The following is a 21,691-nucleotide window of genomic DNA, read 5'->3' as shown; positions in this document are numbered from 1 at the left end:
TTAATAGACACGTTAATTGATAATTAGAATCATGCAAAGATTATTACATAATTCTACAAATAGCACAAAAATTAATATTAGGCATTTATGTATACAAGTATTGAACCAATATAATATTTTTGTCTGAATCTTTCAATTCTTATTTTTGCCTTCTCCATATTGAAAAGTGTTATTCGTGTTTAATATCTTTGCTCACTGTGACAACAATTTCAGTATTAGTGTCTCATGAAATAACAAGAGAGTTATCATTTGGATTTCGTTAGTTATAGTTAAGAGATTACTTTTTAAAAAAGTTATATCATATAATGTAAACTTTTTTATAATAGAGATGGGTTTTATAGAGATAGTATAGCATTTTGAAAAATCCTCATATAAGTAGTAAATTGATATCCAATATTTTCTAAAGCCCAAATTAGTATCTAATGAGAATGACTTATTTCTTAATACACGCTCTCCATTTATTTTAGTGAAAATTTTATAAATGACAATTATTAGACTAATATTTTCAAGTTATAGCAGTAGAATAAAACTTTCAAGTTATAACATTTAAATTTTTCAGGTTGTAACAATTTATATACTTACAATAACATTAATTAAAAAATCAGATTTTATTTTTGGGAAAATTACACAAGGTGACAAACACTACTAAATAGTAAATTGATATCCAATATTTTCTAAAGCACAAATTGTATCTAGATGAGAATGACTTATTTCTTAATACATGCTCTCCATTTATTTTTGGGAAAATTACACGAGTTGGCAAACATTACTAGTTTATTATTCAACGATGGTATAGTTTCATTTAATTATTGTGTGTGACTACAATTTAATATATTTTGCTATTAAATATGGGACCCATGCCTACTTTGTATACCGAAACAAAAATAGCCCAGTGACAGAGCCAAAAATTTCGTCAAGGGTGTTCAAACTTTAAAACAGTCGAATTTTTTTTTTAGAGGAGTGAGTTAAAAAAATCTAAGAATTAAATTACATATCACTTAATAACTAAATCATACGGAAACTTAAAATTATAAAACTATCAATCATATAAATCAAAACTAATGGAGGAAAATCAACAAAAATAATATTAGCTACTAGTTGAATATACTTCCTCTAGTTCATGTTAAGTGAATTGTTGAGACTTTTTTAATGATTCAAAATAACTGAATGTTTCAAAGTTTAAGATAATTATTGATTTTTTTTTTCTCCATATTTACCTTTTCTTTTAATAAGATTCTTAATTATTTTACATTTTCTAAAAGAATAGTTTAGAAATAATCAAAAGTATAATAGTGAATGATAATCTTTAATTTTATCTTTAAAATAATTTCTTATATCTAATAAATCACTTAATATAGATAAAAAAAATATAAAGATAAAATCTTAATTATTAGGTTAATCAAACTTCAAGGTTAATTATTAGGTTATTCAAAATTTAAGGCTAAAACATAAAGAAGAATAGAAGATATGAGGACGGTTTTTTTTTTTTTTTTTTAAAATGTGTTTAAAAAATACAGCTATTGAGAAATGTAGTAAGATTTTTAACTTACTTGGGATTAAATAAGTAAAACAGAAAAGAAATGAAGCAATTTAAGGAAAAGATATGAATGACATTAATTGTGAGATTAAGGGGAGAAAAAAATGAAGGAATTGAGAAATGTTTTAAAAGATATGAATAACACTAATTTTCAGTAATATTTATTGTAAAATATTTAATGTATAATATTATTTTTTATTTAGTTACAAAATAATTGATAAATAAAAAGAAATTAAAAAAAATTAGATAAATATAAATCTTGATTTTAGAAGCATGCCACATCAACAGCCCTATCATTCAGCATTAAGTAGTTATGAAGAAGTAATTTATAATGAGAACTATTACAAAGAGATTAAAGACATAGTTCCAAGGAAATATATTTCTTCCTTATTTTGATATTTCTCCGTATACAATTTTTTAAAACAACATATTTAACTTGTTAACTAATTTCATAATTTTTGCTCTATTTTTATAAAATATTATTTTTTGTGATATTTAAATTATCACAAAAAATAAAGGCCAGTTCAATTTTTTATGATTTTAAAATTATCTTATTGACATGTTGATTATGAGAGGAGTATAACGTTTTTTCTTATAAAAATAAATATGAAAGATAGAAATATGAAAAAGAATAAGAGTAGTACTAGTAATAAATTAAAAATGATGAAAGAGAAGAAAAGTTTGAAAAATAAAATTATTTGTGGGACCACAACGTCACTTGTCAAACACGGATGAATCTCACACACCTTTTGTTTGTTGTGCCTCACTCACGATGATAAATTTCTATCGTCCCTTAATCAAATGTCTCAAATTCTAATCCTAAATATGAAAAAAATTCCTAATAAAAAGCGTTTTTCCTAAATAGACCTTACGGAATGTGAATTCAAATTAATAAACTCTCATATGGATCCTACACAAATGAGAAGCAAAAATATTAAAAAATAGAGATGCTTTCTTTTGGCTAAGCTTACAACATTTGTGATTAAATGTTAAATACACCCTACAAAAGTGGCTACCCGGTGTAAATTCTCCGAATATTGGTTTGTGTCCCATCAAACAAACAATCCCTAAGTAGTCCTGAATCCGGAAAAGTTCAGTATAAATTGCGCAGCCCAACTCGGTGACGGCGACGGGACAAGTTGTTGGGTGTGCAAAACTGTACGAATCTTCTTTCTCATCTGAGCACAGTGATAGAGTGGTAAACTGTTGCTTTGTTTCACACTTTTTTTTTTTTGTTTCGCTAATTATTCAGTATTCAATTTCAAACCTACAAATTGGGTATTACGGCTTCGTAACTTGTTTTAGTTTTTCCTTAAATTGCCAGTTTTGTTTTCAGTTCTTTGTTTATAAATTGGAGAATCAATGGGTTCTTCGTCAACGGACGCTTTACCCCAAATTCAGGTACCCACTAAATTTGTATCTATTGTCTTTCCCGGAGTACTGTAATACCATCAAGGTCTCAAATTATAGACTTTTTTTCATGTAGGAGTGTCTTTATTTGAGGAGGCTCGTGTATCTGCTCACTTGAAATTGAAAATAAAGGAGATTTTTTAATCTTGCAGTCGTGTAATCTAACAAAATGCTCTTTGAATCTTATAATCTTAAACAAGCCATGTAAACTATTGGAATTAGAGAGTTACCAAATATAGAAAGAGTCATTCTTTTTGAAACAAATTGAAAAGAAAAGTAAAACACGTAAATTAAACATAGGGATAGGATATGGACTCAAAGTAGAACATATAGCAGATCCATATTAGTTTTTAGTATTGACGGTTAGTTAATTGATTGATAATGAAATTTTATCTTTTTTTTTGAAGTAAATGTTTCATTAAAGGCATGAAGAAGATGCAAGTTTGTTAGTAAAGTAGAAGCAAAAATAGTTTGGTCTGCTAGATCTAGTACAATCATCTTATGACCATGATACATATTATTATATTATTACAAGACCTTAAGTAGATTTGCAAACAAAGAACTTCAATAGTGAACCCAAGGATATGATTGGTAAACATTTTGCCATATGGCCAAGGTCGAAAATATTGATTTTTTTTTTCACAACCACTGATGAAGTATTACTAGAAAAGTTATTGGTCTGCAATTCATACTAATGGTAGGATCAACACAATTTGGGAGTTAGAGAATGACGACGGTTCTCAGTGATGTCTTATTATGTAAAATGTGCACGAGTGAGTAAGCTCACCATATTTAGCACAGTCCAATGTATTCAGTTCCACACCTCCCTAACCATTTCATCGTCATGCTTTTATTGTGAGCTGCGAGATCTTTGATACCCAGACCCCTTTGGGATTTAGGTCATCACTTTTGCCCATTTAAGCAAATGGAACTTAGGATCCTCGTTGTTGCCTTCCCATAGAAAATTCCTTCTAATTCTGTCAAGCTTTATGAGAATGTTTTCTGAAATAGGGAAAAGGGACATATGATAAGTAGGGATGCTGTCCATTACAGTGTTAATCAATGTTACTCTACCTCCGAAAGCCGAAAGAAAGATACTGCATTTTCCATGTTGCTAGTCTTTTTTCAAACTTCTCATTTATTCCCCATCAGATCTCGTTAGCCTTTAATTTTGCACCTAAAGGCAGCCCAAGATCAGTTTTTGGAAAGGAGCCTACGTTGCAACACATGATTCCTGCAAGCTCTGCCAGATTGTGCACTGAATTTTACGGGATAGATAGTGCTTTTTGACATATTTGTATGAAGTCTAGAGACAGCTTCAGAAATGTGCAGAATCAAGTGAAGCTTAATCACTTGTGATCTATCTGCCCCACAAAATAGCAAAGTATCATCTGCATAAAATAGACATATAACTGTGACATTGTTTCCGGAGGGACTGCCTACTTTGAAATCTTCAATCCATTGTAGTCGACATGCTTTTTGGAGCATCTTGCTAAGACCTTCCATAGCAAGGATGAAAAGAAAGGGAGAGAGGGTTGAGAACCCTGAGGTCTCTGGATCAAAACTCAGCGGAGACAAAAACACTAGGTGATTCTTCCCTTCTGTCCTAGCCTTGGAGGACATGGAATTAGTCGAGGTGCACAAAAGCTGGCCCGAACATCACGGTCATGAAAAAAGAAAGAAAGGAAGATAGGGGTTCTTTTTGGTGCACCTATGAAGTTCCTTTTCTATTGAAGGATGGATGTCTATTGTAGAGAACCATTTATTTTGTAGGTTTTCTATATGTGTATTCGTCTTGTATACAGGAATTTTCTCCAATATTTATGAATATATTCTTTTCTTTCTCAAAAAAGTAGAAGTGGTGAATTTGCACAATATAATTAGTAGGCGTTTGGAGTTTGGACATGGATTCAGTAATATTTGAAAAAAGTATTAAATTCAAAAAGTACTTGAAAGTTGAAGTTGTGTTTGTACATGTATTACACTTGAAAAAATGTTGGAAGTTTTGTGAGGGATTGTTTTTTCAAGCTTGGGTGAAAAATTGACAAAATGTATAATCAAACAGGGTTTTGAAAATGAAACTTGGAAAAAAGCAATTCTATTATGCCCAAACAGGCCCTTATTAATCATCTCTTTTGGGTTAACTTCATGATATAACAGGGAAGGTAAGAGAGTGCTGATTTAGTGTGTTTCTAGGAAATTTTTGAAGAAACAAACCAGGAAGGTATGTGAGTGCCGAATTAGTTTGCTTATAGGAAGTACTAAAAGACACTAACTAGGAATAACTCAAGATAGTAGTTAGAGACAATTTGAGGGCGTTATGGTTGGAAGAGGGGGACTCAAACATAAAATCTTTTTTTTACAAGGTAGGCATAACAAATAGGAGGAGAAACTTCATTTAATCGATGTAAAGGTGCAGTGCATGAAGGGGAGGAGGAGGTAGAAGGGGGCTATCATAGGAGTCTATGTGCAGCTATTTAGGAAGGAGCCGAGGAGGCAGGTTGGAGGCCTACCATAGGGGTCCAGCGTTTGACCCCAAATAGGGGAAGAAAAGAGTGTGTGGTTGGAGAGGGGCATTGAGAAAGAGGAGATTCAAAAGGCAGTGGAGTCTTTGCAGGGGACAAAGTTGGTTTTACTTTTGCAGTTTCCAAAGATGGAGACCATTGAAGCTTTTCAAGAGACGGAAGTATTCAAAATAAGTCTTAATGCTTCTTCCATTGCCATCATTCCAAAAAGGGAGGATTACATACCTATTAGTTTAGTGGAAATATCTATAAGGTTATATTTAAGGTTCTTTCTATTGAGTAAAATAGGTTTTGGATGAGTCACTATTTACTGCGTAGATGTTATCATGTTGGAGGTAGACAAATACTTGATGCAACACTTTTTTGGTTAAGTAATTAAATTGTATTGGAAAGGCATCAAGAAGATGCATCATTACAAAGTGACAGAACTGTTTAGCTTCAAAACATAACTACATGAAGCTAAAACACTAAGCAGTTTGAACAAGTCTAAAGTGCCACCTGTATCAGTGTTGCGCTTTTCCTGTTCTTTACAGTTTACTCAAAAGTTATAGTAGAAAGAACTGAGCTAGAAATCTGAAGATGTAAAATAAAACCTATAGATCTGAAGTGGCAAGCTTCTTTATCAGGTTTTTAGGGCTTATTATTTGGAGAGATATTAGAATAAGGTTTGGATGCAAGCATTATGTATTTCTAAAGAAAGACCCTCTCTTAAAATTCTGCTTATTGAAAAACAAACACACTTTTGTGTGGGTGACAGCTTATTGTTAGTAGCACACATCATAATTTGAGAGAGATTTTGCATTTGGCATTTTGTGTGTCTACCTATTCTGCAAACTCTTTAAATTGTGGTGGCGGCGACAGCAGCAGACATTTTCCCTCCTTTACTTAAGTACAAGAAATAGAAAGGAAAATATATGGGCAATGACATTTTACAAAGTATATGGGCAATGTTTGGTCCAGAGGATGTTAAGTTGTTGAGAAGCACATTAACTCCATCATTGGTTGTCATAAGAATACTGAAAAAACAATGATGGTTGTAAGAATTGTACACCATTATGGTGTCTGAGGGGACATCTGGAAAACTGGAGGGGTCCTGGTGTGCATGGGACAGGTTGTTAGTAAAATCCTTGTTTAATCTGCCTTTGAAGAGGAAGGACGTCATAGAGTCTGTCTGGCTACTTTGCATTCTTAACTTCGCATTTTTTCGTATAGATTGTTTCTTGGATCCCCAACTTAAACAGTAGAAAATGTAAGAAAGAGGAAGATCCTTCATAAAGTGGTGCTTTTATGCTGAATACTGGATCCTTCTGGTACATCACAATATGGCATCAGTATTGTAGAATAAGTTAGGTTGGTGATTCCTGGATGCGCTAAGGATCTTACAACAAGTTGGAGTAGTGGAATGAGGAGATGTACAAAGCATCAGATGGTCCATCTCACACGTGGAAGGATATGGATGGAAGGTATTCAAAGAAGTCAAGGATGTCACTAATCTGATGGAAAATATGCAAGTACCTTTTGTTCATCTTGGAGTACATAGGCATCCAATTTGTATGCACAAATTTGATGACAGTCGCAGGGAGCTTCACTTTTATTCTTCTTTCCTTTGTAGCATAACTCTCTTATATATGCACTTTCTGCTTTTCTCCGTAAGAAAATTGTTAGTTGTCAAAGATAAGTGTGTATTGTTTTGCTGTTTGTATCATTATTCAATTGTTTTCCCCCTTTATAAAGAAATCAAAATTAGAAAAACAAACAGTATATATGTATCCTATCTCATGTCATGATAAATATTTTTCTGTTCATGTGACATTTGATTGTCTTAATGGTGTGGTATAAAAGACATTGGTATTCTTTTGTTCAGGAAACTTTGATGGAATTTCGTGCTGGTAAAATGCTCATGGAGGGCAAAAAGGTTATCCCTGATTCACGGAAAGGACTTGTTCGTATAGGCAGGGTATGGGAAAAGAAATCATATTTGATTTGGTTTATCATTTTTCTTGCTCACCCAAGTTTGAGACCTCGTTTAGTTTACATGGTGGTGATCTTACAAAATGTTGCTTGACAATTGTCCAAATACCTATTGTGATAAGATGTCATTTTGATATTTTAGGGTGAAGAGGGACTACTCCATTTTCAGTGGCTTGACCGTAATCTCAACATTGTTGAAGATGTATCCTAGTTCCAGCCAAATATTAGTGAAGTTTGTTATTTGATGTTGCTTCACTTTGATTTTATTGATCATTGCTCTTATTCTGCATATCTTGAGCTGAGGGTCTTTCGGAAACAACCTCTCTACCTCCACGAGGTAGTGGCAAGGTCTGCGTACACTCTACCCTCCCCAGACCCCACCTAGTGGGATTTCACTGGGTATGTTGTTGTTGTTGCTCTTATTCTGCATATGGTACCATCCATAGTGATTAAACTGTAAATCTGAAAGTTGTTTCTTGACAAAAGTTGATCATAGGATCAGATTGTTTTCCCAGAGGAGGCAGTCTTTGAGAAGGTATTTCTATTCCCTGTTGCTTGTTACTTAGATTGCTGAAAAACTGTTCAATTTCATCAAAATAAATTCTGTGATTATTAAGATGAAGTTCACAACATACAGAATCAATAGTGTCTAGTGACCAATGACTGACTTTAAACTTTATTGCCAATCTAAATATTCACTTTTCACTTACTAAGTTACAAGAGGTTCAAACTTCCTCCCATTTGAAAAAAAAAATCCTTAAAATTGTCGTTTAGAGGTTCTCACTTCAATTAATATCTGATGCTAATTCATTGTTTTTCGATGCTCTTCAGGTCAATCAATCATCTGGAAGGGTTTACATTTTGAAGTTCTGTACCGACGATAGAAGGCTTTTTTTTTGGATGCAGGTCATATCTGTTGCCATAGATATTACTTTATGTTTTTGAATTTTGTGATCATGCTTTGAGTTTGTGATAAAATTTTCCTTCATTTCTTGCCAGGAGCCAGCAGCTGACAATGATGCACAGTTATGTAGCTCAGTCAACTTCTACTTGAATCAACCACTAGGTAATCAAGATTTATTCAGTGCCCGTCTTTGTGGGTTTTAATTCTTGCTATTTTGTTTTCCTTTGTCTTCACCTTTAATTTGCTTTATGTCCTTTCTGAAATTTAGTAACTTGAAAGTTGGTTTATTAAAAGAATGATAACTTCTCCTACCTTCTCCTACCAACCTAGTTTAGGATTACATGAACTCAACAAATATTAAGATTTTTCAAGTTGTCAAGGCCAATATATTCTTTTAGTCTCTGCCTTAAATTCTTTTCTTTCCTCCGGCCTATTGTCCATCCTGCAGACCTAAATGTATTAGCTGTCGACTAGCCATCCCTTGTCTCTTTTCCTTCTGATATAGTTTGTAAGGCTTCTGCATCATGGACTTGCAATGTGACTAGCTCTTCTTCACCCTTGTTTACGTGTTTCATGTTGCTGTTTTAATTGTTAGATTGATTTCAATTCATAAAATTATTCATCAAGTCAAGTGTCATGTTTTGTTCTTGACATTTTTGATTTATTGATTATTTGCTGTTCTGTGTCGAGCATGAATGTTTTACCTTTACGAACTTCAAGTTTGGTAGTAGTTGACTGGTTGTAACAACATAAAGGAGCTGAAAATGGAATTTTAATTTGGGGAATGCACTCTAATATGTTGTTCTAGTAACTACATTTGGATGTTGTTAATGGGCGTTTCATCTATATGACTTCTATTAATTCGCAGAGTGGAAGTTTATTTAACGTACCTGTTTTAACTAAGGTAAAATTTAACTTGTTTGAACAGAGTTTCCTGGTGAAGATGAGCCTGAAGCTTCAGCTCCTTTACCAAATTCTGAAGATATGGTAGAAGAAGATATTTCATTGAGGTAATACTAATATCATTGAGAAGTATAAGATCTGTTTTTGATGTTGCATCTTGTCACAAAAATGGGGGAGATTCACATGCTAACAAAGATTTTTAAGAACTGATGCAAATTGGTTTGCCTCACTTCACTTTTACTGAAGAACACAAGCAACTTAGTTCGACATTGAGTCATAGTTGATTACAAAAACTACTACTAAACCTCAATCAGAATTAAGTCAGATCGGATATATAATTCCTCACTAACCATGCTGCTACAATTATAAACTTAGAGCCCGTTTGGATTGGCTTAAAATGGTTTTTAACTTTTTAAAGTCATTTTAAACTTATTTTGAGTTATTTTCAACTTTGCCAAACACTCTCTAACTTATGAAGTCATTTTTGACTTATTTTAAGTTATTTTTATATTTGCCAAACACTTCCACTTAAAAGTAGGTTGGACCAACTTTTAAGCCAATCCAAACACCCTTTTAGTCCTGAGCGATGTTGCTCGGACTCTTCAAAAATGTCATCGGGTGCGTGTCGGATCCTTCAAAAGTAGTGCATTTTTGGAGGATCCGACATGGGTGCAACAACATTTTTGGAGAGTCCGAGCAACTTAGGTCCTGAGACATAGTTGAATAGTTTCTTTTCCTTCTTGCATTCCTTTTAAGTAGTAGTACACAACCATCTTCATTTCTATGAAGTTGCTAGAGGCTGGAAGTAATCATTTAAAATGTCTGATGACCTCTTTCAGGGCGGGAAATTTGGTTAGTGCAAGCATGAATACTGAAGCTAGTAGCGATGTGACATCTTCAGGCCCAGTAAAGATGTCTGATCTTCAAAGAATATTGAGTAACATAGGGTCCACAGGTTCAGTGTTGACTTACTTCCCTTCAACTTTTCTGAAGTTTAACTGTTTAACAATCTCTTTCATTTAATCTTCATGTGGACATAATGCTATTTCTTATGGTTGGTACAGATGAAGCTGTAGATCCTGATGCAGGTAGGCATTTGATCAACTCATACTTTTTGTTGGTTGTTTTTTTAATGCTTGGCCAGCATGCCATAGTTCACTATTTTGTAGTTGAAAGGATTTTGAGGTAGTTAAACCGTTGGTGAGATGTTGATTAAAATTAGAGTAAAGAATATTTAAACAATTTTTATGGTATTGTTATGAATCCTTAGGCAAGGATCGATTCACAGGGCGATATATTAATTCAGCTCATTAGAGTCTGAAACCTTAGAGTTCAATGGAAGAGAGAACTTCGATCTCTTAAGCTCTTTAAGGGGAGACTAAAACCTTAGAGTTCAATGGGAGAGAGAACTCTGATCTCTTGCTTTTTGCTGAAATATGACTTAACAATTTATTCATGAGAAACCCCTTTAAATAAGAGTCTTATTTTTTGAACTTGGTAACTTTGTTAAATAAGAGTTTTATTACAGATAGGAAGTCTAATCCTTATAACAGTAGGAAAACCTGAATCCTATTCCAAACTCATAACTATAGCTTGACCTAATCCTTATGAAGCTATGAGACATAAATTCTATTCTAGAATAATAAATAAAGCTACTTAAAATATAAATAAATAATAAATAAATCTACTTAAAAATATAATTAAATACTTAATTAAATGAGTCCCCGCATCCATGACATTACTCCCCTCACGTTGAAAGTGCTTGTCCTCAAGCTCAAATTTTAGGGAAATCATCCAAAAAATTTGGAATAATATCAACTTAATTATCCAATTCCATCCCTAGCCAATTTATCTTGAAGTTGACATGAAAAATTTCAACTCTATCAGATTGTTGAAGTATGACTATTTCTCACATAAGATTGCTTTTTTTCACGAGGTCCAAATTGCTCTAAAAATTGTTCACAACGATGTGCCCAAATTAATGGATTGTTGATGCTATTAAAGTAGGAAAATTCATCTTTGTATAACTTGGCACTATCAGATGTGAATTACCACTTGTTGGATGGTTTTTATCAGCAGTTGAATAGGTGGTGTATTGCAATTAGTAGTAGGAATTGTTGATATGCTCATCGTCTGGGCGCTTTGATTCAGGTCTATAGGCTGCTAGTTTTGTAGGGCCATCTCCCAATCTAGACAATTCTTCTTGAATGACTTGGATAATTCTTTTGTCAAGGTGTGGTTCCATTGCTGCAATTTTAGAGTCCATTAGGGTTTCTTTAATGACACGCTCTTCTCAAATTTGGAACTGATCTCTATCGCCCATTGTGTTAGGCTCTGATATCAAATGTTATGAATCTTTAGGAAAGGATTGACTCACCGAGCGATATATAACTTCAACTCATTAAAGGGAGGTTGAAACTTTTGAGTTCAATGGAAGGGGAGAATTTTGATCTCTTCAGGTCTTTAAGGGGAGACTAAAACCTTAGAGTTCAATGGGAGAGAGAATGCTAATCTCTTGTTTTTTTGTTGATATCTGTCTTACTGATTTATTCATCAGAAACCCTTTTAAATAAGAGTCTTATTACAACAATAGGAAGTCTAATCCTTATGAAAGTAGGAAACCTAAATCCTATTCCAAACTAATAACTATAGCTTAACCTAATTCTTATGAAGCTATGAAACATAAATCCTATTCTAGAATAATAAATAAAGCTACTTAATATATAAATAATATAAATTTAGTTAAAAATCTAATTAAATACTTAATTAATTGAGCAACCCACATCCACAACAGGTATACAGGACTAAAAGCTTGATGTCTAATATGCTTCCTTTACTGCCTTCTAATTTTTTTCTGAGGGTATTGTTGGGAAAGACGAACACTAACAAAGGTGCACGATAGAGTAATAGGGGAAGGATACTCAAGTCTAAACTTTCCCTTCTATTTGAATCAAAAGAAGACAAACAAATTCAAGCACAAACAACGTTTTGGGCAGCAAGTATATCAACAAAATAAATGACAAAACTAAATCAACCATACAAGATACAAAGATTTACGTGGAAAACCTCTTTGGAGTGAACAGTAGAAACCACGGGACCAAAGCTCCACTATAATCAACAAAAGTTACAATATGTTTTCCAAAATGACCACCAAAGAAGTACCAAACAACGAGCAACAATAACTACTACAAGATAGCACCAAAGAACTAGAGAAGTAAAATAATATAATCACCAAAATGCAGCTACTGTTCACGAATTGAAAAATGGAGCTACATGACTCTGAATCCACCTCTGACAGTTCTCAATTAAAGATTAAGATGAAATGAACAAGCTTTTCAAATATCAGCTCAATTGGACTAGGAACGAAGCAAGAATTGGAATTTGAAATTGGCAAATTGGCTGCTAGAGCTGAAAGTCTTTGGGCGAAAATCTACTCACTTATTTCTCTATATGTTTGATAATCTCCATCTCTTGTATATCTGGAAATAAGACCTTAAATGAAGTCTTACATATGCACCATAATATTGGGCTTACGGGCAAAATTGGGTTGATCCAAATTGGGCTTTTATTTATCCACATAGGAAGGAAAAAAGACCCAAAATCTGACACATCTCCCCCTCCCGACTATGTGGAGAAGACCGCCATCCCGATGATCGTGCAACATTCTTCTAACTTCCCTCTTGGCAAATCTTTAGTCATCATGTCGGAACCATTACCATCCGTATGAGTTTTCTCAAGTTCAAGCAACTTAGAATCTAACACATCTTGAATCCAATAGTATCTCACATCAATGTGTTTAGATCGACCATGAAATGTAAAATTCTTTCCAAGGTGAATAACACTTTGACTATTTCAATAAAGCAATAAAGCACATACTTCTCCTGGGCACAACCAAGTTCCCCTAAGAATCTCTTCATCCCGAGCAACTCTTAAGTTAAACTCTCTCCTTTCCTTTTCATCCTAGCCATGGAGGGCTATAATAATATGATGAGAGTAGCTATCCAAAACAATTGGTTAAAAGGCTTCAAGGTCCGCAACTCTTCAGGAAGGGAAATGCAGATTTGTCATCTGCATACCATTATTTTTTGTGAAGCTAAGGCAGAATAGGTTGCCTTTATAAGAATGACTTTGGTGGTTTTTGAAGCAGTCTTGGGTTTATCAGTAAATTGGAGGAAAAGCAGCATCTTTCCAATTAAAGAAGTCCCTCAACTTCAAAGCCTAACAAGGATATTGGGGTGTAAAGTAGGACATCTTCCCACTACTTACTTGGGCATGCCATTGGGACACAATCATAAAGAGCTAGAAATTTGGGACGGCATAATTGAAAAGACAGAGAAGAAATTGGCCAATTGGAAAGCTCAGTATATCTCTTTGGGAGGGAGAGTCACTTTAATAAACTCTGTGTTGAACTCTCTTCCAACTTATGTTATGTCTTTATTTCCTATGCCTACCAAAGTGGAAGAAAGACTTGACAAACTGAGAAGAGATTTCTTGTGGAAAGGGAATAAAGAAGGGAAGGGTTTGCATTTAGTCAAATGGCAGACTGCACAGTTACATAAACAATCTGGTGGACTTGGAATCAAAAACTTGGGGTTGCAGAATAGATGTCTCTTGTCAAAATGGCTATGGAGGTTCAACACTGAGGAAGAAGCACTGTGGAGGGAGGTGATAGTCAACAAGTACGGGTTGAATGGGAATTGGGTCTCCAACTCTGTGAATAGCACTTACGGGGTGTCAGCTTGGAGAACAATAAGAAATTTGTGGCTTGATCTAAGTAGAAACATAGCCTACAAGGTGGGAAATGGGACGAAAATCCAATTCTGGAAAGAGAATTGGAATGGAAATGAGGCACTGATGGGCTTATTTCCTGACCTATTTTCCTTGTGTACCAATCCGGAAGAAACAGTGGCTGAGGTATGGTCTATTCATGGATGGAATATTGTGTTTAGAAGGCACTTCAATGACTGGGAGATTGGGAGAGTGGCTGAGCTATTACATGTTCTCAATGGTTTTAATGGGTTATCAGCAGAAAAAGATTCTATCATATGGAAACACTCTAGAGATGGAAGCCTTTCTGTTAACAAGCTATATATTAAGGAGGTGAATGAGTATCCAGGTGGTAAACTTGGCCCTTGGAAGTAGATGTGGAGGAACAAGGTGCCAACCAAGGTAAAGTGTTTCTCCTGGTTGGTTGCCAGAAGAGCATGCTCCACTCATGAGAAATTGAAAAGGAGGGGTTTCTATATTGCTTCTTGGTGCTCTCTTTGTAATGAGACCGAGGAAACCAACAACCATTTGTTCCTCCATTGCAAAGTGACAACACAATTGTGGAACCTTTGTTTGGGACTAACACATACAAAATGGATTATGCCTGGGCATACAGCAGATCTACTTAGTTGCTGGATCAGCAGAGGGGGGAGAAAATCTAAGAAAAAGTGGTGGAGTATAATACCATCATGCATTTGGTGGTGTATTTGGAAAGAAAGAAATAGCAGATGCTATGATAACAAAGCTAATTCAATAGAGAAAGTCAAATGGAACTGCTTGACTACTTTTTATTTTTGGTGTAAAGAGGAAGGGATAGAAGAAACTGCACAAATTTTGGATTTTATAGGCACTTTGTAATCTATTAGCCTGTTTTGTTTTTTCTCTTGTTGGAAACCAATTTTTGGAGGTCTCCAGCATATTCTTAATGCTGATGAATATAACATTACGGTCAAGCCATTTTCAGTGGCTTGACTGTAATCTCAACATTGTTGAAGATGTATCCTAGTTCCAGCCAAATATTAGTGAAGTTTGTTATTTGATGTTGCTTCACTTTGATTTTATTGATCATTGCTCTTATTCTGCATATCTTGAGCTGAGGGTCTTTCGGAAACAACCTCTCTACCTCCACGAGGTAGTGGCAAGGTCTGCGTACACTCTACCCTCCCCAGACCCCACCTAGTGGGATTTCACTGGGTATGTTGTTGTTGTTGCTTTATCAAAAAAAAAAAAAAAGTTAAACTTCTGTAGTAGATAGAGCAACACATTTTTTGCAACCTAGAATTCCAAGACACAACTTTTACTACAAAAGTAATCAAGTAGCCTAAAGTAGACTTGCGAGTATCAACATCATCGGCAATATCTGCATCAGTGTAATCACAAAGAATAGGCTTTCTTGTCCCATAACACAAACTCAGACTAGAATTGCCATAAAAATATTTCATAATTCGACAAGATCAAATCAGTCCATGATGTGAAATGGAATTGTCTGATGATTTTACTTTTTTGGTGTAAACAAAACTATATAGAGGAAATAGAGGAGTTAGAAGTGTCATAAAAAAATAGAGGAGTTAGAAGAATTTCTAGGAGCTTGGTAAAGCTAGAGTCTACTTGCTTTGTAGCATGTTTTGATGGTGGCCAACATTCCCAATGCTGAAGAATACAACAGTACTAATCTTAAAAAAAATATCTCATAATCCACTTCACAACATTCCAATGCTCTCATCCTAGATTAGAGAGGAAACGACTAACAATACCAACAACATGAGAAATATCTGGTCTTTTACACCATTGCATACATCAAACTATCAACGACTGAAGCATAAAGAGCTTTCTTCATATCTTCCTTCTCACCATTCATTGTAAGGATACTGCTTCGTGCTCAATTTGAAGTGCATAGCTAGAGGTGTAATGACAACCTTAGCTTTTTCCATGTTGAGCCCACAAAGTTCTTTCTGAACGTATTTCTCTTGTGATAGCCACAATTTCTTGGCTTCTGTCACGGACAATCTGCATGCCAAGAATCTGTCTTGTTGGTCCCAAGCCTTTCATAGCAAAAGGCTTATTCAACTCTTGCTTCAACTTTTTGATCCTACAAGCATTATGATCACCAACAAACATGTCATCAACATATAACAAAACAATGATAAAGTCACTATCAGAGAATTTTTGCACAAAAACACAATTATCTGAAAGAGTCTTCTTGAAGCCCTGTTGACTCATAAAAGAACCAAACTTCGTGTACCCACTGCTTGAGAGTTTGTTTTAGACCATACAAGCTCTTGTTCAATTTGCAAACATAATTCCCTTTTCCCTCAACTTCAAAGCCTTATAGATGCTCCATATAATTTCTTCATCTAAGTCACCATGGAGTAAAGTAGTTTTAACATTCATTTGCTCAACCTCTAAATCCAGATTTGCAGCTAAGCCTAGAACCATACAAATAGATGATATCTTCACAACTGGAGAGAAATATCTCATCAAAATCAACTCCCTTTTTTTGGATAAATCCCTTCACAACTAATCTAGCCTTGTATCGTGGAACTGGGTGGCCATCTTCATGTGTCACCCTGAAGACCCACCTATTTTTCTAAGCTTTTTTGTCTTTAGGTAGTGTATGATTATTATGTAAAGATTTAATCTCATCTCCCATAGCATCAAACCATATTTCTTTTTCTTCACTTTCCATGGCCTCGTTAAGACTCTCAGGTTCTCCCCCATTAGTGAAGAGTACATACTCATTTGCAGAATAACAAGATGAAGGTATTTTCTCTCTTGTAGATCTTCTGAGAGAACTCTCTGGAGCATCAATAACAGTTGGTTGTTGGCCAACCACATCATCTTGCACTGGAGCATTAATATCATACTGGTCATTTTGAGTATAATAACCATCTTCAAGAAGGCTTGATTTGTTGGTGTTGATGCATTCTGATTTGTGTGGTCCTTTTAAGATAAGGTCTCATGGTGGTGCACTTTACTTTGTGACTTTTATTGATGAGATCATTCTTGCAAACTCTTGAGTATTTTCTTTGAAGTCCAAGGATCAAGTACTTGATGTGTTCAAGAATTTCCAGACGTGAGAGACAGATGGGAAAGAAACTGAAATGCATCCGCTCAAATAATGGTGGTGAATATATTGGTCCTTTTGATAAAATATTGTATAGAGCAGGGTCTTCGGCTATGTGGATAAATAAAAGTCCAATTTGGACCAGCCCACTTTTGCCCATAAGCCCACTATATAGTGCTTATGTAAGACCTCTTTAATTGTCTTATTTCCACATATACAAGAGATAGAGATTAGCAACCATATAGAGAAAAGTGAGTGTAGATTTTTGCCCAAAATCTTTCAGCCCTAGCAGCCAATTTCAAATTGTGATTCCCGCTTCATTCCTTGTCCGATTGAGTTGATATTTGGGCAGCTTGTTCATTTTATCTTAATCTTTGATTGGGAACTGACAGAGGTGGATTTGGAGTCCCATAGCACCAGATTTCAGCTCGTGCACAATATATGTGTTTTGGTGCTTTTACTCTATTTCTCAAGTTCTTTGGTGCTATATTTTAGTTATTGTTACTCATCGTTTGACTTTCTTTGGTGGCCATTTTGGAGAACATATTGCAACTCTTGTTGATTATAGTGGAGCTTTGGTCCTGTGGTTTCCACTATGAAGAGGTTTTCCATGTAAAATCTAGGTGTCTCGTTTGGTTTGATTTAGTTTTGTCTTGTCATATTCAGTTTGCTGATATACTTGCTGCCCAAAATGTTGTTTGTGCTTGAATTTGTTTGTCTCCTCTTGATTCAAATAGAAGGGAAAGTTTAGACTTGGTTATCCTTTCACTATTACACTGTCGTGCACCTTTGTTAGTGCTTTATTTCCCTACAGGTTCTCCTTTCCATCTTTTTCATTTTCTTTATCCTTGCAATTGGAGAACAACATCTAGGGTTTGAGTATAACAATATTCTTTTTCACTTGAATGAAACCAAGATCTGGACATTCATGTAATAATACAAAAAATATAGCATATACACCATTTACTTTAACTTCGTATCTTGCTGCTGTATCAGGATTGGGATTGGGAGATATTTTGAGGCCTGAGCTCATATTACCACTGATTGAGGAAATACCACTAGAAGAACAACTAGCTTCACACTTGCCAGAGGTAAAAAATTGGCTCCTAGTACGCAAACTACAAGGATTACAGTGCTGATGTTATCTTGAAAATTCTTATGTTTGCAGGGTCATTGGACACCATATGAATTAATGGAATTGCTACAGAGTCCTCCGTTCCGTCAGCAGTTAGATTCATTTACTTATGTGAGTCATCAAAATCTCATTTTTTCATTCAGCTTTTTAGGTATGCTTGCAGGTTATGTCTGTAAATTTGACTCTCTTCTCACTGCAGGTTCTTCGAACTGGACAAATAGATCTGACTCAGTTTGGAATTGATCCAAGTCAATGTAAGCAAAGCATTGTTTGATAATTCATCTCAAGCTGAAAGGAATGAAACACACTAATTTCTAATGGTTAATTATTTTATATGCTCGATATTTTGCCTACTTTCTTTCATCTCTTTTAAAACTTAGGCAAGTTTGCTTGTGAGATGATGCTTATAATCACTGACCTGTATGTATACATGAATTGCTTTCATTAAAAAATATTGACCTTTTCTTTAATGGAAGATTCTTCTCCGTGCAACAATTTCAACAAATTATAAGTGGGTGAAGTATGAAACCTTTGCCTTTTGGCAGCTTGAGCTGCGGCTCATGTGAAAGTGTAACTCTGTTTATCTAGTTCAGCTGGTTATACCTCTGTTTGTGGCCCTTACTGATTTGGTACCAGAACTTTGTTTCTCATTCATTTCTGATGCACTAGATCATATGCTTCATCAACTTAATTATCTGTGTTGTTTAAGTTTTAAAATTGGTTAATTTTCATACATCATTGCTGCAGATAAGTTGACGGTTCCATCTTTTCTCGAGGCCCTAGAAGATTCTGTTTCCAAGGCATCAGGATCCAATGAATCAAGGCAGGATGAGAAGGATTTAAGATCTCAAACGTGTAACAGAAGTGATCCCATGGATGAAGGGCATTAAGATAAACAGTGCAAATCAAGACTGTTGTGAAGTGATCACAATGTTTATTTGAAAGAATTGATTTTCAGATGATGTGAACATGTTACTTACAAGCACTGTAAAGAAGGTACTTACTCAGAGTGACATTTCCTTTGATGTAAACAAAAGTTGTGTATTGTTAGAGGTGATAGACATTCAAGTCATTTCCAATTGTGTGTCCATGTATGATGTTTCAACACCAAAGTTTGAGATTCTATCGCTTTATTCATGGGATCTCGAAATTGTCTTTTTCCTCTCTTCTATTTTCGGAGAACATATTTATAGACTGTTTGGTCAAGCATCTCGATAGCTAAAAGTGCCTTTTTGAAAAATATTTGAAAGTTTGTTTTAGTGAATTGAAGGGTTTGGTCATGTTTTTAAGTAGTATAAATGTATATATAAATAGGAGAATATACCTGTAAAGTAGTTTATAACATATAAATGTACAATGGTAAATTTTACAAGCTTGTATAAACTTAAAAGCCAAATATCAGAGATACGCTTCATTATAGGCTTAAAAACAACACACACATTATTGAATAATGCTATTAATAGAGTGATCATTGCAATATATACATAGTGTTTAGCGTAATAGGACTACGATAGACTGTGTTAAGTCCCTCAACACTTTATGGAAAGATAATAGAATAAGCTATAGGGATAGTTACGGATGAATTATATCCTATAGATTATCAATAGTGTAATTGGATATAGATGCTGACTTCTATCCCTCCCATATGTGAGGCTTTTATATCCTATAGATCATCAATAGTGTATATATACTTTTGATCATCAATAGTTTAATAGGATATACAAGCTGTAACATATTAGAGGGATATTTATATTATATACTTTTTTTTTCAGAAGTTGAAAAAGTTATTTTTTCCCAAGTATTTTTTGGTATCTTGACCATACGCTTATTGTTGTTCTAATATTGATAAAGATGTTTTTCTTTTATTTGATTAGTCCAACATAAATTGCTATATATTCTTGAAAAACATTCCTATTTGTAAAAGATACTTTAAAATAAACAAAAATTGAAAGTTTTGCCAAATAAAGTATTTGCCCCATGCAGTTTGAAATTTTATACATGAATTAGGGGAAGCAAAATGATTAAAATTTCAATGTTAATTCTTGTGTCAAAACAAATCGAAGGTTGTTATTAGGAGTGACAAACGAGCGGGTTGAGTCGAATATGAGTCGATCGAAAATGAGTTAAATAAAAATGGGTAAAATACTCGATTCGACTCATATTTTATTAGGTAAAACGAGTTACCCAATGGGTAATATGAGTATCCATAATTACCCATATTATTATAGGGATCATGTTAAAAGCTTCAAAAGCAAAAATTACTCTTCACCCCTTACCCCCCACCCCACCCAACCCCAACCCCACCCCAACGAAAAAAATACTTAGAACTTTTTAAATTTAACCTGCCCACCCCCACCCCCACCCCCACCCCCACCCCCAATGCCTCAAATTTTATTTAACCTGCCCACCCCACCCTCACCCCCAACTCCAATGCCTCAAATTTTTTTCCCCAACGCCTAAGAAATTATTATTTTTTTATTTGTTTTTTTTAAAAAGAAATTAAATTTATTTTTTACTACTTTAATCACCCACACCACCACTACCCCCTCCCACCCACCCCACTACAACTTGTTATTTATATAGAACAATGAAGGGACGATTCCTCTTTCCACGTGGAATTGTTTTGTGTTTTGATTTGAATGCACAAAAAGGAAAAAAGGGTAAAAAATACTTCTCAACTTTCATTTATAGCTCCGACATCTCTAAAGTTACTATATTACCCCTCTTTGGATAAAAACCCCAAACCTATTGAAATTACTCAAATTGTTTTTTTAAAAGTACAACCCAACACCCTAATATAACCCAACTAACTATATTCAAATAAACATACTTATTTCCCAAACATGTTGTCTGTTCAATCAAACTAAGACACTTAAATTGATAAGAAACAAATATTTTGTAAGAAAATATAGATATTTGAGTGAAAATCTCTATTAAGAAAATATAGAGTAGGATATAAAATTTTAAAATGTACATATGTTAGGAGTAGAAAATGCAAATAACTCTCAAAAACCATGTAAGGTGTGTAATATAAAGTAGTTAATTTTAGGTCTCTATCAACAACTTAGCTCAAACTAAAGCTAAAGGAGAAAAAAGAAACAAGTTTCGTCTCATTTACAAGGAGAAATTGACAAGTTAATCTGGTTTAAATCACAAATTTCTTGTAAAAAAAAATCCTCGAATATATGTGGATCTATGAATGATACCTCTAAGGTATTCAAAATGCAGGTAATTAATACTATACCGATCCTCTAACATTCAATTGGGTTACTTTTTTAGATCTCGTTGATATTGCTTGTAGGTCATGTCTGTATAGGACAAAAATAAACAAGACACATGATCAAGTTAGCTGAATACACATGAAAAGTCAAACATGCATGCAACAATTGATCAACACTGAAAAAAACAAGTATAGTTTACCTTGAAGGAGTGAAATCATACAAAAATGCAAGTACTCGACGAAAGGGTCAACGGA

General features: G+C 34.3%; 1 protein-coding gene across 2 annotated transcripts in view; it reads left to right on the top strand.

The window, feature by feature from the left end:
* Nucleotides 1-2,576: 2,576 nt before the first annotated feature.
* The window catches only part of LOC125823308 (26S proteasome regulatory subunit RPN13), a 406,586-nt gene continuing 387,471 nt past the window's right edge, over nt 2,577-21,691 (top strand). The window contains exons 1-14 of one of the 2 annotated variants that reach the window (XM_049502701.1): nt 2,577-2,735; nt 2,874-2,938; nt 7,337-7,429; nt 7,586-7,645; nt 7,940-7,978; nt 8,275-8,349; nt 8,443-8,509; nt 9,276-9,357; nt 10,090-10,205; nt 10,315-10,338; nt 18,078-18,172; nt 18,250-18,327; nt 18,416-18,470; nt 18,964-19,358. In XM_049502701.1, the coding sequence (XP_049358658.1) occupies nt 2,900-2,938; nt 7,337-7,429; nt 7,586-7,645; nt 7,940-7,978; nt 8,275-8,349; nt 8,443-8,509; nt 9,276-9,357; nt 10,090-10,205; nt 10,315-10,338; nt 18,078-18,172; nt 18,250-18,327; nt 18,416-18,470; nt 18,964-19,106 (966 nt within the window). In that variant the 5' untranslated portion in view covers nt 2,577-2,735; nt 2,874-2,899 and the 3' untranslated portion in view covers nt 19,107-19,358. Of the gene's footprint in view, nt 2,736-2,861; nt 2,939-7,336; nt 7,430-7,585; nt 7,646-7,939; nt 7,979-8,274; nt 8,350-8,442; nt 8,510-9,275; nt 9,358-10,089; nt 10,206-10,314; nt 10,339-18,077; nt 18,173-18,249; nt 18,328-18,415; nt 18,471-18,963; nt 19,359-21,691 lie in introns of those variants that run through there. The other variant, XR_007442702.1, reaches the window with a different exon arrangement.

This window comes from Solanum verrucosum, unplaced genomic scaffold (genome assembly GCF_900185275.1).
Source record: "Solanum verrucosum unplaced genomic scaffold, falcon-dt-bn FXZP01000214.1, whole genome shotgun sequence".
Taxonomy (NCBI): Eukaryota; Viridiplantae; Streptophyta; class Magnoliopsida; order Solanales; family Solanaceae; genus Solanum; species Solanum verrucosum.
This window is presented reverse-complemented; position numbering and strand designations above follow the sequence as displayed.